At 49.7% G+C, this 17,500-nt stretch overlaps 1 protein-coding gene across 1 annotated transcript in view; it reads right to left on the bottom strand.

The window, feature by feature from the left end:
• LOC311322525 (palmitoyltransferase ZDHHC5-A-like) overlaps positions 1-12,358 on the bottom strand; it is a 22,847-nt gene extending 10,489 nt beyond the window's left edge. The window contains 4 exon segments of the mRNA XM_084454611.1: positions 1,028-1,185; positions 1,810-1,931; positions 3,270-5,692; positions 12,219-12,358. Of these exon segments, the coding sequence (XP_084310737.1) occupies positions 1,028-1,185; positions 1,810-1,931; positions 3,270-3,430 (441 nt within the window). The 5' untranslated portion in view covers positions 3,431-5,692; positions 12,219-12,358.
• Between the last annotated feature and the right edge of the window lie 5,142 nt (positions 12,359-17,500).

Raw genomic sequence — 17,500 nt, 5'->3', positions numbered from 1 at the left:
GGGGGGGCAGGGGGGGGTCAGGGGGTTAGAGCACGCCCTAGTGGGGAGTGTGTTCAACTTCATGTTTTGCTAAAGCTGTGAGCATTCCTATGTGGCTGTGTGTGTTTATACAGGGGCGCAAACTCGTCAGGGTTGAAAACGGTGACAAAGGTATGAACCCCCTAAGACTAGACTTTAGACTAATTGTGTGTGTGTGTGTGTGTGTGTATATATAGTGTATATGTTTGTGTGTGTATGTGTATACTGTATATGTGTGTATGTGTGTGTGCGTATGTATATACTGTGTGTGTGTGTGTGTGTGTGTGTGTATATACTGTGTGTGTAAGTGTATGTATATACTGTATATGTGTGTGTGTGTGTGTATATACTGTGTGTGTAAGTGTATGTATATACTGTATATGTGTGTGTGTGTGTGTGTATATACTGTGTGTGTAAGTGTATGTATATACTGTATATGTGTGTGTGTGTGTATACACTATATATGTGTGTGTGTATACTGTACTGTATATATATGTGTGTGTATATACTGTATATCTGTGTGTGTGTATACTGTACTGTATATATATGTGTGTGTGTGTCTTTTTATTAATGATTATCGAGCAATTTTTTTTGTGATCGACCAAAATCCTTATCAATCAATTATCGATCTTCGATCAACGATGCCCATCCCTAGTGTATATACTGTATGTATACATGTGTGTGTGCGTGCATGTGTGTGCGTGTGTGTGTGTGCGTGTGTGTATGCATGTGTGTGTGTGTGTGTCCCTACCTCCACAGTTGTCGCAGACGGAGCAGTGTGTGCAGCGAGGGGGTCTGTAGAAGTGTGTGTGTGTGTGTGTGTGTGTGTGTGCGTGCATGCGTGTGTGTGTGTGTGTGTCCGTACCTCCACACAGTTGTCACAGACGGAGCAGTGTGAGCAGCGGGGGGGTCTGTAGATGTGTGTGTGTGTGTGAGTGTATGTATGTGTGTATGTGCGTGCGTGCGTGTGTGTGCGTGCGCGTGTGCGTGTGTGTGTGTGTGTCCCTACCTCCACACAGTTGTCGCAGACGGAGCAGTGTGAGCAGCGGGGGGGTCTGTAGAAGCGGCAGGTTGAGCACCACTTCATCCTGACCTGGATCCCCCGGATCTCCACCGTCTTATACAGCGGGGCGCGGAAATCATCCTCCTTATCCTCATCCTCCTCCGCTGCACACACGCACGCACATACACACGCATGCACACACGCACACATGCACACACACACACACACACACACACAAACACACACGCACACACACGCACACACACACACACACCGTTATGTATGCTTCGACATTTACATAAAACCCTGTGTCTCTGTCATCTCTGGGGAAGACGGGTCCAGGGAGGAGGGGAGGAGGGGAGGGGGGGAGAGGAGGAGGGGAGGATGGGAGGGGAGGAGGGGAGGAGGGGAGGAGGGGAGGGGATCAGTAGTGACCTCACAATTCCATTTACATTATTGAGGTCACAATTCAATTTCAAAAACGATTTTCGATTACTGATGATTATATACTTTTGAATGACTTTTCCACCATTTGACCACTGTAAAATATTAAATAGTCCCCAAGCGCAAGCGCCAGCAAACATACTATCAACAAAACATCTACAACGTTAGTGGAAAAAAAAAAGAACTGAAAGAAATTGATTTTTTGGAATTTGTGAACTGTAGAATCAATGAAAGGATTTTTTCCAGCGTCTCTATGGGGGACATTTTAAAGATGCCGAGGATTACCCAAATTCCCCCAGATTATTAAAGTATATATCTATCTAAAACACCTGAACATGTCTCACCTCTGGGGAAGATGCCGGGGTCCATGAAGGTGGCCATGCAGAAGTTAGCCAGGACGAACAGGAAGATCACGCCGTTGTAGACCGGCACGGCAACAGAGAACTGCTCCGACAGCCATGGACACCTGGAGGATGGAGGGGGAGAGAGAGAGAGAGAGAGAGAGAGAGAGATGGAGAGGTAGAGAGGATGGAGGGAGAGAGGGAGAGAGAGAAGATGGAGAGAGAGGGATGGAGGGAGAGAGAGAGGAGGATGAAGGGGGGAGAGGGGGATGGAGGGAGGACAGAGTCATCTTTCAGCATTGCTTCACAGTAACCGCCGTCTTCAGAGGTGTCTGTTCTGTACACAGGTCCGTCCCTCAGGTGAGGCCAGAGGGGTGGGGTTAGGGGGTAAAGGCAGTTATGCTGCAGCTATGACAGACATGTTGACATCGTCTGGACAACCGTCTCTGTTTAGGATAACACAGGCCTCATCGCCATGGGAACGGGTGACCCACATTTGTGGGACCACGTGTTGCTTGGACAACGGGCCAACACCCTGACATAGAGAGAGAGAGAGATGAGAGAGAGATGGGGAGAGGAGAGAGATGGAGAGATGGAGGGATGGAGAAAGGAGAGGAGAGAGATGGAGAGAGAGGGGGAGAGAGATGGAGAGGACAGACAAAGAGAAGGAGAAAGAGGGAGACAGATGGAGAGTAGAGAGAAATGGAGAGAGACAGCGAGTGAGAGAGGAGAGGGAGAGAGAGGGGAGAGAACCAGAGGAGAGAGGGGGGAGAGAGGGAGAAGGATAATGAGAGAGGAGTGAGAGGGGGGAGAGAGAGGAGAAAGGGGGGAGAGAGGGGGGAGAACGAGAGAGGAGAGAGGGGGAGAGAGAGGAGAGAGAGAGGGGGAATAGAAGGACAGAACAGAGGGATAGAGAGTGAGAGGATGACAGAGCTTTATTAAGGGTGACAGATGTTGGCCTACTTTCTCTGCTTTCCAGCGTTTTAATCTGCAGGGAACTGACGGCCGCCGTGCCAATGACACACACACACACACACACACACAAACACACACACACACACACAGCGAAGGTGTCAGATTTTGCCTGGCTGACGTCTGTCCCATGTGCAGAGCCTGAGTCTGCAGAGTCATGTCTCTCTCTCTCTCTCTCTCACACACACACACACACACACACACACACACACACACACACACACACACACACACACACACACACACACACACACACACACACACACACACACACACACACACACACACACACACACACACACACACACACACACACGCGTGCAAAAACACACCCCATATCAGTATCTGAGTGTGTATGTGTGTGAGAGTGCGTGCGTGTATGTGCGCGCGCGTGTGTGTGTGTGTGCGTGCGTGTACGTATGTGTGTGCGCGCGTGTGTGTGTGTGCGTGCGTGTATGTGCGCGCGCGTGTGTGTGTGTGTGCGTACTCACGTGAAGCAGAAGAACAGCGTGGTGGAGCCCACCAGGAAGCCCGTCGCCGCGGAGACCGGGACGTAGCGGGAGGGGCGCAGCGGTCGGGAGGTGGGCGGGGCGTGGGGGGGCGAGGAGGCGGGGCCTGCCACACCCCCACTCTTACTGCCGCCTCCCGGCATCACCGAGGGGGGGGGGGTGAACGACCCCACCCGGGGGTGGGGGGGTGGAGGGTCTGTTTTGAATGGGGGGGAGGAAGGAAGGATTGCAGCTAGAGAAGGAGGAGGAGATTCAGAGAGAGAGATGGAGGGATGGAAGGTTAGAGAGGAGAGAGGCCTCTTCTTCTGAGTCTGACCAGGAGCAGAGAGGACAGACGTCGTTGCATGTTCACCACAGAGAGAGAGAGAGAGAGAGAGAGAAGGAAGGAAGACAACGAGAGAGAGAGAGAGAGAGAGAGAGAGAGAGAGAGAGAGAGCTGTGGTCCCTGTGTCCTACGGGTCTCTCTTAGTGGTGGGATAAAGATCTACCTCTCTGACCCTGGCCTGAGACGGTGTGTGTGTGTGTGTGTGTATTCTCTGACAATGCCAAGAGGCTTACGGCAGGACCCTCCCCTGTAATTCCTTTGTTTGTTGTTTCCCTCTCTAACAGAACAGGTAAACAACAATAACGATGGTGCAAAACAACAAGCTCCTGGCACAAACAACAAAGCCGCCACTCGATGATGTCACGCAAGGACAACTCTCAGAGCCAATAAAAAAACCAGCTCAAACTACCTTTGGGGAACCTCTTCTGTCGCTCGTAGGCGGCAAACGTGACTGAAATGTCTGAGAAAACCAAGTGATGTTTGTTTTGAACGACTGTGTGAGGTCAACACCTTCACTGAAGGCTTGGTAATATAAAACAAAACAAAAAAGATATGGCTCGATTCTTTTGGTGTGGCTGAGCAAATAAAAAAGCGTGGAGGTTCCCTTTCTAAAGATCAGACTGGGCCCGGGTGTGCGGCTGCTCTAACACACGCTAACGAGTCGGTGCCCCCGCTCTCCAGGAGCCTGGTCTGGGTCTCTCGCCCACGCGTCTGGCCGAATCAAAGATGGCTGCCCCTGTGGTTGGTCCACGCGGCGGCCGGGCCTCTCAGAAGAAGGGAGAGCGAGAGGGAGGTCTGGAGGAAAGGTCGGAGGTAGAGAGACGGCCACAGGAAGGATTGAAGCTGAAGGCTTCTGTCTGTTGTGTCCTGAGGCGACAGGGAGGTCAGACTTGTAAACAGGTAGCATGTATGAAGAAAGGAGAGAGAGAAACAAGGTGGGACAGAAGGAGGGAGGGAGAGAGAGAGAGAGAGAGAGAGAGAGAGAGAGAGGGAGAGAGAGAGACAGAGAGAGAATGATTTCTTGAATCTCTCTATGGAATCTGTCAGGTGTCAGTAGTTGTTGTTCTTTGGTTGGTTCCCTCCTCATTCGTGATGAGAATCCTGAAAGTTGTCGGTCAGTCTGCGGTCTCCCCTCTCCCCAGCTGAGTGTGTGTGTGTGTTACAGCGCCCGGCTGGCCAACTGCTCTTCTCCGGCTCATCGCTGAGCCTCACACACACACACACACACACGCACGCACAGGTCAGCAGCTCACACTCAAAACACACCTGGGAGGTGTGACGGAGGAAGAGTGTGTGTGTGCGTGTGCTCCGGGGGTGCGGGTGTGTGAGGGAAGAGGAGACGGTGATGTTGGGCGTGGCCGTCTTGAGAAGCAGACTCCAGACTCTGCAGTCGTACTGATCCCAGAATCTACAACGCGCTCCTACAGTCCCAGGAAACGCACGCTTCTACATCCAACCCAGACAAAAATCAAACAACAAACGAGCAAAAACAACCGTGAAAAATGTAATCCGTGGATCGGCCTGGCTCCATGTGAAAGAGTTGTGAATGGGTTCAGAGGACCAGAATAGAACCCAATAGACTCCAGAGAGAAGGGCAGGACTGGATGGAGAGCTCCCAGTGGACCACACAAGGTCTCCTCCCCTGTGTGTGTGTGTGTGTGTGTGTGTGTGTGTGTGTGTGTGTGTGTGTGTGTGTGTGTGTGTGTGTGTGTGTGTGAGAGAGAGCTGAGACAGAGGAGGTTTAGGTCCGTTAGTTACATAAGCGTCTGGTCAGCGAGCAGCAGCGGTGGTGGTGGTGGTGGTAGTTCCCTTCCCCAGGACTTCCAGGGCCATTCCTCTGCTTCCTTCCCCCGGCGGAGAGCACCGAGGCCTGGGCACGGCCACCCCGACGCCTCCCTCTGGATCTCCTGCCCCACTGGGTGTGAGAGAGAGACCCCGCTCTGCTCGGGGCGTGTGTGTGTGAGATCGGGAGTCCGCTCTTGGTGACGGGGGTGTAGATCCACGAACGGTTGTTCAGGGGTGTGGCCTGGTTCCTCTCTCCAGTCACATTCACCGGGCTCTCCACTGCTGGCCTGCCCTCCTTCCCAAGCAGAGATGGAGGGAGAGAGATGGGAGGAGGGAGAGATGGGAGGAGGGAGAGATGGGAGGAGGGAGAGATGGGAGGAGGGAGAGATGGGAGGAGGGAGAGATGGGAGGAGGGAGAGAGATGGAAGGAGGGAGAGATGGGAGGAGGGAGAGAGATGGGAGGAGGGAGAGATGGGAGGAGGGAGAGATGGGAGGAGGGAGAGATGGGAGGAGGGAGAGAGATGGAAGGAGGGAGAGATGGGAGGAGGGAGAGAGATGGAAGGAGGGAGAGATGGGAGGAGGGAGAGAGATGGAAGGAGGGAGTGAGAGAGAGTGAGGAGGGGAAACGAGAGAGAGAGAAACAGGAGTTTAGTTTCTAGAACCCAAAGGACAAATAATGATATTTAGCTCTAGAACATGACTTTATTACATGACTTTATTACATGAGTACATGACTTTAAAGGACACGTCGTGGCCGGGAAACTGGCATCACTACACGAATGACCGCGACAAATCATTGCATGCTGTCTTTCACGACCATGCGCGTCATTGCGAGCGTTCAGGTAGTCTGGTCAAGAAATTGTCAGTCATGGAAGAAGCACGGTATTCAAGCTTTATTAATACTCAAAATGATGGTGGCGGTGTGTTGTGCCGAATAACTATCACTATCTTTGAGTTTTGAGTTATCTGTTGACTGTCGAAACCATGATGTGTAGGCTACCACAACTAGGCTGTATCTGCCTCATTAAAACTAAGTTCGAAGTATTAAGTTCGTCTGGGATTCATTCCTTTTATCTACCGACTCAGTAGCCGACCATCCAGTGACCTAAAGATGCAGGCGAACCACAATAAACGTGAGGGTTAATTATAGGCTATGACTTTATATGAACGTAGGCCTATTACTTGTAAACTATTGTGTAGGTAGGCTAGGCTACTTCTTCCAAGTGCTCTTGTAGTTTATTATGGATGTTATCAGCGGGCTCTGCTAACCATAGGTTTGCTTTGCGATGCGCTCATCTTAAAGCTGGTCTTTACCGGGTGGTAGGAACTCTAAACACTGGTTTTGTCAGAGGAAGAGAACAGATCAAAGGGGAGTGGGAATTCAGCGCACGCCGTGTTGCTCAGAGTCAAAGAAGAAAACAGTTGCTTGTCTGCGACAAAAAATCGGCTCGAATTCGTGTAGTCTGCACAAGCCCTAATACATGACTTCATGACTTTAATACATGACTACAATACATGACTACATGACTTTAATACATGACTACAAGACTTTAATACATGACTACATGACTTTCATCGTGAATATGTTACAGTATATGTACACATAAAACACATAAAGACCATGAGGTTAAGGCTTGGATCATTTATATCTCATATTTGTGTAGGGTTAGGTAGTTATGGATAATTCTACACCGTGGAAGTGAATGGAAATTAATCATTTAATTTCTATCCCAGCCCAACACACCTAACACTACCCTTCCATCCCAGCCCAACACACCCAACACCACCAAAAAAACAGGTTTTAGTAACACTAACTGAATCGATATTGAATCGAATCGAGATAATCGATTCTGAACCTTGTGAATCGGAATCGATTCTTGAAATTCAAATCAATACCCAGCCCTATAACCGACTATCGATTAATTGCCGATAAGAATTTACTCGAGTAAGATTTGGTTACTCGATAAATTGCTTGTTAATGGAACAGAACTTTTTTTTTGAACGAACATTATCAACGGGAGTTGTGTTATATGTAATCATGATTTAGGGTCTGACTGCACATGAGGGCGCCCCGCCATGTAGTGAAGGCTAACTGGGATGCCGGGAAATTTCAACGACACAGCGGAAGAAGACAAAAAAATTGAAGCGTGGGACGTTCTTATCAATTAATCGACTATTGTTTGTTAAGGTTAATGGTTATTGATTAATGAAATTTGCAACCCTAGCCCAGTCGACAGATCTTCAGATGCTCAAGCTATCAAACAGCGACAGCCATAAACTGTCTCGTGCAACTGTAATATCGGTCAGATTCATCAATATGTGTCAAGGCGCGTGCACACACACACACACGCATGCGCGCACACACACACATACACACACGCATGCACGCACACACATACACAGAATGAGTGAAAGTAATGAGGGCGGATGATTGACCAATCTGTGTGGAGTAACAGCCGTGGGGAGAAATAAAAAGACTCTGTCTCTCTCACACACACACACACACACACACACACACACACACACACACACACACACACACACACACACACACACACACAGAGTGAGTCATCATGGTGCTACGCCCTGCCTTCCTTTGTGGGCTTGAGGAGAGATAGGAGATCAAAAACAGATGTACAAACACACACACACACACATGCACGCACACACACACACACACGCACGCACACACACACACACACAGAGCCATCTACCACACCTGATAGAAGCAATATCTCTGCACAAAACAATTAGACACCAAGTAGGTTAACTGGACAGGGAGTACAGCACCATTAAAAGTGCTATAGATAACGTTTCTATGTAGACTAATCATTAAAAAATGACAAAATCTAACAAGGCTCGTTAGCCAATAGTATTATGGCTCTGGACACAGAGGTACAGCGTAGTACCAACATCGTAATACTATTGGCTCACGAGCCTTGTTAGAGGCGGAACCAAACCTCTGACACCTCAGAGATAAACACAGCATTCATTTTGGACCTGTCAACATTCTTTAAATGATAAATTCATAATCAGTAGCAGTGTAGCAATACGTAGCAGTATTTTTGAGGGGAATCAATACTTTTATTATGCAAGACTTTTATTCTTTCTAAATGATCTGCGGATGTATTATACATTTTTGTGATTTGCCTACATAAAAATGTTATATCACCTTAAACTCACACTCTAACAGAGTGTGCAGACTGGGTTCTTTAAATACAGCCCTCACCAGGAACAGAAGTAGAGACATTGTGAGAGAAAAAGAGATTGTGTGTGTGTGTGTGTGTGTGTGTGTGTGTGTGTGTGTGTGTGAGAGAGAGAGAGAGAGAGAGAGAGAGAGAGAGAGAGAGACAGAGACAGAGACAGAGACAGAGACAGAGACAGAGACAGAGACAGATAGTGTGTGTGTGTGTGTGTGTGTGTGTGTGTGTCTGACCTGTGGACCATTGGCCCAGCTATGGAGGGCCTCCCACTTACTGGGACCTCCCATTTCTGAGCACAGTGTAGGACTGACATGGATAAGTGTGTGAGTGAGTGAGAGAGCCAGTCACACAAGTTGTTTTCACATATGAACTCCGGACAATGTGCGTAGGGAGCTGTGGGTGTGTGTGTGTGAGAGAGAGAGAGAGAGAGAGAGAGAGAGAGAGAGAGAGAGAGGGGGAGCTAGTCAGCCTATTCTTTCTGACACAGATTCTTTAAGGGTTAGCTAATACAGTACATTTCCTCTCTGTTCAGCAGGGCATGATCTCCTTGTAACGGGAGATCTGACCCCTTCCTGTAGCTCCATCACACACACACACACACACACACACACACACACACACACACACACACACACACACACACACACACACACACACACACACACACACACACACACACACACACACACACACACACACACACACACACACACACACAGCAGGAGCCATGTAACTGGATGCAGGTAGGTGTGTGTGTTGTATTTATATGTTAATGCTATGTGTGTGAGCAGTGAACACTGATGTGTGAGAAGGACATTTAGGCTGTGTATGTGTGTGTGTTTATATGTGAAACAGCTCATTCCCCTCTCACTGCTGAGGGACTATAGGAGATAATAATTAGCGTTAAATAGGATGGACTGAGCATGACTGAGGGAACGGCAGCCTGGCTCTAGTGAGTCTGTCTGCCATCGCCCCGCCCAGCTGGTACGGGAACACATGACGAATGGAGCCGACCCACTTTCTCAGAGAGAGTCATACGGTATCATTAACTATCCATTCATCAGGGGAGCGTTTCATTTCCACCTCCCGCGTGCCCTTCACATCTTCCCTTTCACAGATCTGATAGGAGCGGGGATAGGTGCAAACGAGCAGGTGAAGACCCTGAGAAACCGTTCCCGGTCACATCGGATCTGTGAACCCGGAAGCGAAGGAGGACACATTCAAGAGTGGAACACAAATAGAATAGATAAGTACTGTATTGATTCCTGAGGGGAAATTCCTATGTGGTAGCAAATACACACAATAGAAAAGGCACAAGGGCAGCAAAAAAGGCCTGATCAGGTCCTACTTACAGTCAGTGCAGCAACAGAGCTTACAGTCTCTGCTGTGCCGTCAATTCAAGTCAAACAGGCTGTCAAAATCAGTCAAATCAAGCCGTGATAAGATTCTCTCTCTATCTTCCCTGTAGATCTACTAACATACTGGATAGACTGACCGAGACAAGACAGTCCATAGGTCAGGTTATCCCCATCCCCTAGAGACAAAAGCTCTTTGGCATCACGTAATCTGGACAGGCAGTCTCCCTTCATTCTCCCTCCATTCTGAATGTCCTCTAGGGCTTTGACCACATAAGCCACAATCAAATAATTCAGTCACACCCACCTCCTATATGCACGAACACACACCTAATACAGGTCGCTAGCAACACAGCTAGGGATCAATGCATTTACACCAAGTCGGTCTGTAAAGCTACCCCGGGAATAGTCCTTGTGCAGAACAAGGCTGCAGTGATTTTACAACACATCCAGGTATCCTCCTCCTCCTGTATCTGTATCCCGCGGACTGTAGGCTAGCTCAGCATAGGGATATAATATATATATAATATAAATATAATCATATACTTGACCTCCCCCGAGGTAGCGGGCTGGGAGAAGACTGGCAGGCGTCCAAGGTGCGAGCAGCACGGGTTTGACAATCAGCCTATCGTCGGTCTCACATCACGTCTATTAACGACCATATATATGTATATACACGTCTATTAATACCACATATACAGCAGAAATACCTAGCCTACCCGCTACGATCTGACCATCATTTTCAATACATTTCAAGCGATGAATTACCTAGCTGACTGTACCATGTACACCTTTATTAACAGATTATGAGTAGGTTAGCTAACGTTCACATTTTGACAGCGTAACGTTGCTTGGCACTCCCTGTCTCCACAAAGGCTTTGAAATCCCTATTTTGCATGATAAAGCTTGAGGAGTCCGTTATGCCTGCTGTATTGCATTTCTGGGTGTGTATCTCTGCGGTTCCACACACCCACTAGGCCTTGAGACGAAGCCCCAACCTCCCTCTCCTCCCTGCCCACACACCTTCCCACCTGGACCCAACCCTCCCTCTCCTCCCTGCCCACACACCTTCCCACCTGGACCCAACCCTCCCTCTCCTCCCTGCCCACACACCTTCCCACCTGGACCCAACCCTCCCTCTCCTCCCTGCCCACACACCTTCCCACCTGGACCCAACCCTCCCTCTCCTCCCTGCCCACACACCTTCCCACCTGGACCCAACCGAGCCCCGACCTCCCTCTCCTCCCTGCACACACACACCTTCCCACCTGGACCCAACCTCCCTCTCCTCCCTGCCCACACACACCTTCCCACCTGGACCCAACCTCCCTCTCCTCCCTGCCCACACACACCTTCCCACCTGGACCCAACCTCCCTCTCCTCCCTGCCCCCACACACCTTCCCACCTAGACCCAACCCTCCCTCTCCTCCCTGCCCCCACACACCTTCCCACCTGGACCCAACCGAGCCCGACCTCCCTCTCCTCCCTGCACACACACACCTTCCCACCTGGACCCAACCGAGCCTCCCTCTCCTCCCTGCCCACACACACCTTCCCACCTGGACCCAACCGAGCCCGACCTCCCTCTCCTCCCTGCCCACACACACCTTCCCACCTGGACCCAACCGAGCCTCCCTCTCCTCCCTGCCCACACACACCTTCCCACCTGGACCCAACCGAGCCTCCCTCTCCTCCCTGCCCACACACACCTTCCCACCTGGACCCAACCGAGCCCCGACCTCCCTCTCCTCCCTGCACACACACACCTTCCCACCTGGACCCAACCGAGCCCGACCTCCCTCTCCTCCCTGCACACACACACCTTCCCACCTGGACCCACACACACCTTCCCACCTGGACCCAACCGAGCCCACACACACCTTCCCACCTGGACCCAACCGAGCCCACACACACCTTCCCACCTGGACCCAACCGAGACCACACACACCTTCCCACCTGGACCCAACCGAGCCGTGCAACCCGGTGGGTCAACCGGCCCTGGGAAGCTAGCTGTTGGCCAATACGTCCACAGATATACAATACTGAGATATACACAGATATCCAATACTGGGGACTGGCTAGCCATGCTATCCACCCAGCTAGTCTCTGTTATAACGAAGGGGTGCTAAGCCAGCTACACCTGGGCGCTTGTGGGAAAATGCTAGCAGCTAGCTAGCTAACTAACGTAACAGCGGTCCACCTCCAAACCAACCCACCCCGTTTCGAGACCACAGGCTTCATTTCTCTACAATATTAAGTTACCTTGGAAAACGGTTGACAACGGCTCCGTGTGTGAATGAATCCAGAAGAAACAGACGTTGACCCGACGTCGACACCCCAAATATCGTCCTCAGACAGATGGGATTGTAGCTTTGCTCGCCAACCGTTTTAATCTCTCTGAGTGTGAGGTGTTCTTGCGGCTAGCACCTAGCTAACATGCTAACGGGACTAGCTAGCTAACGGGACTAGCATGCTAACGTGACTAGCATGCTAACGTGACTAGCATGCTAACGTAACTAGCATGCTAACGTGACTAGCATGCTAACGGGACTAGCATGCTAACGTGACTAGCATGCTAACGTGACTAGCATGCTAACGTGACTAGCATGCTAACGTGACTAGGTACGTTATTAACGTAACTTAACGTAATTACTACGTCATTAGCATCGTTTTCCTTGGCGACTCGCCTAGCAAAAAAAAAAGATATCAAGTATCTATCTAACTGTAAAAAAAAGATGTTTTTTTCGACAGCTTTGGCTTGCTGGTTGAGAGGAGGTGTTGGGCGTTTTAAACCGAACGGATATCACGTCCTAGTTCACCGGGCAGGAGGGTAAACTGCCGTTATTCGGTCCCGGGAGCAGCGACTCATTCTTCAGGTTCAAAACCGACCGACCGACCGCTGAGCCCAGCACCGCGTGATTGGCTGACTTCGCGTGTCAATCAAGTTGTCGGAGCCAATGGGCAACTGCCGTTCTATGAATAAAGCAGCTGGGTCGTGCCTGTTTGATCTATTTTTTTTGTCTTTTTTTCCCTTAATTAGAATGGTCAGCGTGATTATAAATTATAAATCAACACCTTTGCTGTGAATATATAAAGCTAGGAGGGTGACATACATTGACATATAGGCTGTAATGTGTATAAAAAGTAACGCACACCAGGGGTCATTGTAGTGAAGTGCTGATCAATGGACTTCAGAGTAAAAAAAAAAAAAAAAGGCTGTCATAACAATTGACATGTTATAAAATCCTTGCTTGTATGTGTGCTTTTCCTTGACTGAGACTGTACACATACAATAGACAACAACAGCAAGTGACTGCATAACTATATACTTGAAAGTTATTAAATTGCACAGACACAGTGACCCATGATCGGATTGGATAACTAGATGAGGGTGACACTGCTAGACTTGACTAAGGATAGTCAAGCCTTTAAATGTCTAGGACTGGAATGAGGAAGTGATTAGTGCTGGTAAGATACTGTATGGACAAGCGATGGCTAGAATTCACATGTACCTGTACTTGTTACACCTGGCAAATAAATGTTCTATTCTATATTCTATTCTACATACCGTATCTTTGTGTTTACTCAGACTGCTCACACACACACACACACACAAGTTAGGGATTAAAGTGACAGCAGGAGATGTGAGGATAAACCCACCATGCCCCTCCTCTTGTCACACACACACACACATCCCCACAAAGCCGACCTAGACATCTGCCACACATCATCACATAATGATATATATCTGAAAGCCAATCACACACACACACACACACACACACACAAGGGGAGGTGGCAGCGGTGTGTGTGTGTGTGTGAGAGAGACAATGTGTGTGTAAAAGATCATACCAAGAGTGGTGACAACCTTGCCTGAATGCTGTTGTACAATGGTGTGAGTGTAAAAGGCTGATAATTGTCTTTGTCTCTTGTGAATTGTTTGTTACTACTTTCTGTGCAAAACCAATAAAAATAAACAAAACTTTATTTATATAGAGCATGTCATATACAAAGGCAACACAAAGCACTTTTGAGCCGATACAGGAGGAGTGTGGAACTGCGTCAGGATCAGTGGAACATTAGCCCCACCTCTAACCCCACCACCGTTGAGAGACACTTGCACATGATTGTTTATTGTTTATTGTTGATCCCCATTAGGCTACACCAAGGTGAGACTACTCTTCCTGGGGTCCAAACACATAAGAAATGCAAATACAAAAATATAATCAAAGCATTGTAGGAAGTACAGGTGTACAACCTCCCAACACAAAACAAAAACAAGTGATCTTGTTTGATCACCGAATGTACTGTACATAGGAAACACCACACTTACATATCACACTGCACACACCATATACACACTCATTTACTCATGACACATCACACACTCACACACTCACACACCATATACACACTCATTTACTCATGACACATCACACACTCACACTCACACACTCACACTCATTTACTCATGACACATCACACACTCACACTCACACACTCACACTCATTTACTCATGACACATCACACACTCACACACTCACACTCATTTACTCATGACACATCACACACTCACACTCACACACTCACACTCATTTACTCATGACACACACTCACTCACTGTATAAACACTGACCACGCCACACTTTGTATCCTGTTTTTTATCCTATCTTATTTTGCACTAGTATTTTGCACTGCTCCTTGCCCTGTCCTGTCTCGTCCCTGCACCCTGTCCAATTGTCTTCATGTCATGCACCACGAGCGAAAGCAAATTCCTGGTACGTTGAAAAACTACAATGACAATAAAAGGACTTGTCATTCTGAGAGAGCCCAGGGGTCTGGTGAGATGATGGTCAGACCAGGAGCAGGACGCTGTCACGGGGACTGGTGAACATGCCATGACTGTGTGGTAGGCTACTTTGCATGTTTAAAGAAACACACACGCATGCGCGCGCACACACACACACACACACACACACACACACACCCACACACACACTGACAGTCTGAAGTTTGAATCTCACCCGTACAGAGCCACCAGTATCAGTATGTTTGAGCGTGAATGCTCATAATCAGTAGTGAACTGTTGATTGCATAGTTCATCTTATCTTTTCTTATAGGAATCAGACAAGTGGGATCAAGGTTCGCGAACCGTTGGCGCCATCTTGTGGTAGAAAACAAGAACTACAATATTGCAGAACTGTATAATAAGATTCCAGCAGAATCTGGGTTTTGCCTAATAGGCCTATTGTGCAACCACGTGTTTGCAGTTTAAATGAGAAATATAACCGTGACCTACACGTTCCTGGAAAATATAAAAAATATATTATTTGTTAATAACATTGTTGTTCACATGATTCAGATTCTAATGCCGGTCAGACTGTACTGCATCCCCGTTGCATGCCGGGAGGAGCTCTGCTTCCACTAGGTGCGGGATCTGAAGGGCTGATGCTGAACCAGACCGTCCGGTAATGGCGCTGACCCGGTTCGAACGGTTCTTGTCGTGGGTTCTGCGCGGGGCGGTGGGGATGCTGCTCGCCGTGTTCCAGCTGCTCGCCCCGCGGCGGGGACCGGGATCACGGGGACCGGACTCCCGGAGACTCCCACCGATCACCAACCCGCTGCTCAGGCTCCCCGCGGTGCGGCTCGCAAGCATGATCCGACGGAGAGAGGCAGGTGAACTTTTAAAAGTGTCAAGATGTACCGTTTCGTCTCGCAAATCATGACATGATGATCATTTATCAGTGTCATGATAGGCTGGGACATCTCTCACATTGTTAGGGAAGAGCTATGCGACTGCAAGGTGACATGACGGAGCATTATGGGAACTGTAGTTTCTAGTATTTACAAACGACTCCTATTTCCCTTCTCTATTTCCCGGTTACATAATGAGGGTGTATCACAAGACAGACCTGTACAATACACTTGATATCACTTTAATGGGCTAGGAGACATTATGGTTTAGATTGACTGCACCCCTGTGTGTGTGTGTGTGTGTGTGTGTGTGTGTGTGTGTGTGTGTGTGTGTGTGTGTGTGTGTGTGTGTGTGTGAGAGAGAGAGAGAGCGTGTGAGAGGGATTTAAACGGTGAACAATGCTTGGCAGAGAGCCATGTAAGGTGGCTTACCGGAACAGTGCTATTTCTTCTGGCTGTACAAAGGTCAGCAAACTGAACTCTCCCACCAAATCCACACTTGGTGGTCAATTTCACAACATGACCGGAGAATGACTCAGTGAAAAAAAAAAAGTATTTCTATTGGCCTGCCTCCCTGTACTGTCTTCAGGTGAGCAGTGTGGGACAGGATCTATCTAATCTATATCTATATCTGTACCTGATGTCAGGTGAGCAGAGTAGTACAGGATCTATCTAATCTATAACTACCTGTGCTGTGTTCAGGTGAGCAGAGTAGTACAGGATCTATCTAATCTATATCTACCTGTGCTGTGTTCAGGTGAGCAGTGTGGGACAGGATCTATCTAATCTATATCTGTGCTGTGTTCAGGTGAGCAGTGTGGGACAGGATCTATCTAATCTATATCTGTGCTGTGTTCAGGTGAGCAGTGTGGAGGTGGTGCAGGCCTACATCGACCGCATCCAGGAGATCAACCCTCTCATCAACGCCATGGTCAAAGACAGGTGAGAGACGGAGAGACGGAGACAGGGAGGGAGACAGGGAGGGAGACAGGGAGGGAGGGAGACAGGGAGGGAGAGAGGGAGGGAGACAGGAGGGAGGGAGGGAGACAGGGAGGGAGGGAGACAGGAGGGAGGGAGGGAGACAGGAGGGAGGGAGGGAGACAGGGAGGGAGGGAGGGAGACAGGAGGGAGGGAGGGAGGGAGACAGGAGGGAGGGAGGGAGACAGGGAGGGAGGGAGACAGGAGGGAGGGAGGGAGGGAGACAGGAGGGAGGGAGGGAGACAGGGAGGGAGGGAGGGAGACAGGGAGGAGGGGAGGGAGGGAGACAGGAGGGAGGGAGGGAGACAGGGAGGGAGGGAGGGAGACAGGGAGGGAGAGAGGGAGGGAGACAGGAGGGAGGGAGGGAGACAGGGAGGGAGGGAGGGAGACAGGGAGGGGAGAGGAGGGAGGGAGACAGGAGGGAGGGAGGGAGGGAGGAGGGAGGGAGGGAGAGGGAGACAGGGAGGGAGAGAGGGAGGGGAAGACAGGAGGGAGGGAGACAGGGAGGGAGGGAGAGGGAGACAGGGAGGGAGGGAGGGAGGGAGACAGGGAGGGAGGGAGACAGGGAGGGAGGGAGAGGGAGACAGGGAGGGAGGGAGGGAGGGAGAGGGAGAGAGGGAGGGAGACAGGAGGGAGAGGGAGCTGGTTGTGAGAATCTCATTGGTTTTCACTAATGCGCTCCCTAGATCATCTCTCTCTCTCTCTCTCTCTCTCTCTCTCTCCCTCTTTCTCTCTCTCTCTCTCTCCCTCTCCCTCTCTCTCCCTCTCTCTCCCTCTCCCTCTCTCTCTCCCTCTCTCCCCAGGTTCTCCCAGGCGCTGCAGGAGGCGTCTCAGGTGGACCGGCTGGTGGAGGAGGAGACGGGGGGAGGGG

Source organism: Borostomias antarcticus, assembly GCF_949987555.1.
Source record: "Borostomias antarcticus genome assembly, chromosome: 20".
NCBI classification, from domain to species: domain Eukaryota; kingdom Metazoa; phylum Chordata; class Actinopteri; order Stomiiformes; family Stomiidae; genus Borostomias; species Borostomias antarcticus.
This window is presented reverse-complemented; position numbering and strand designations above follow the sequence as displayed.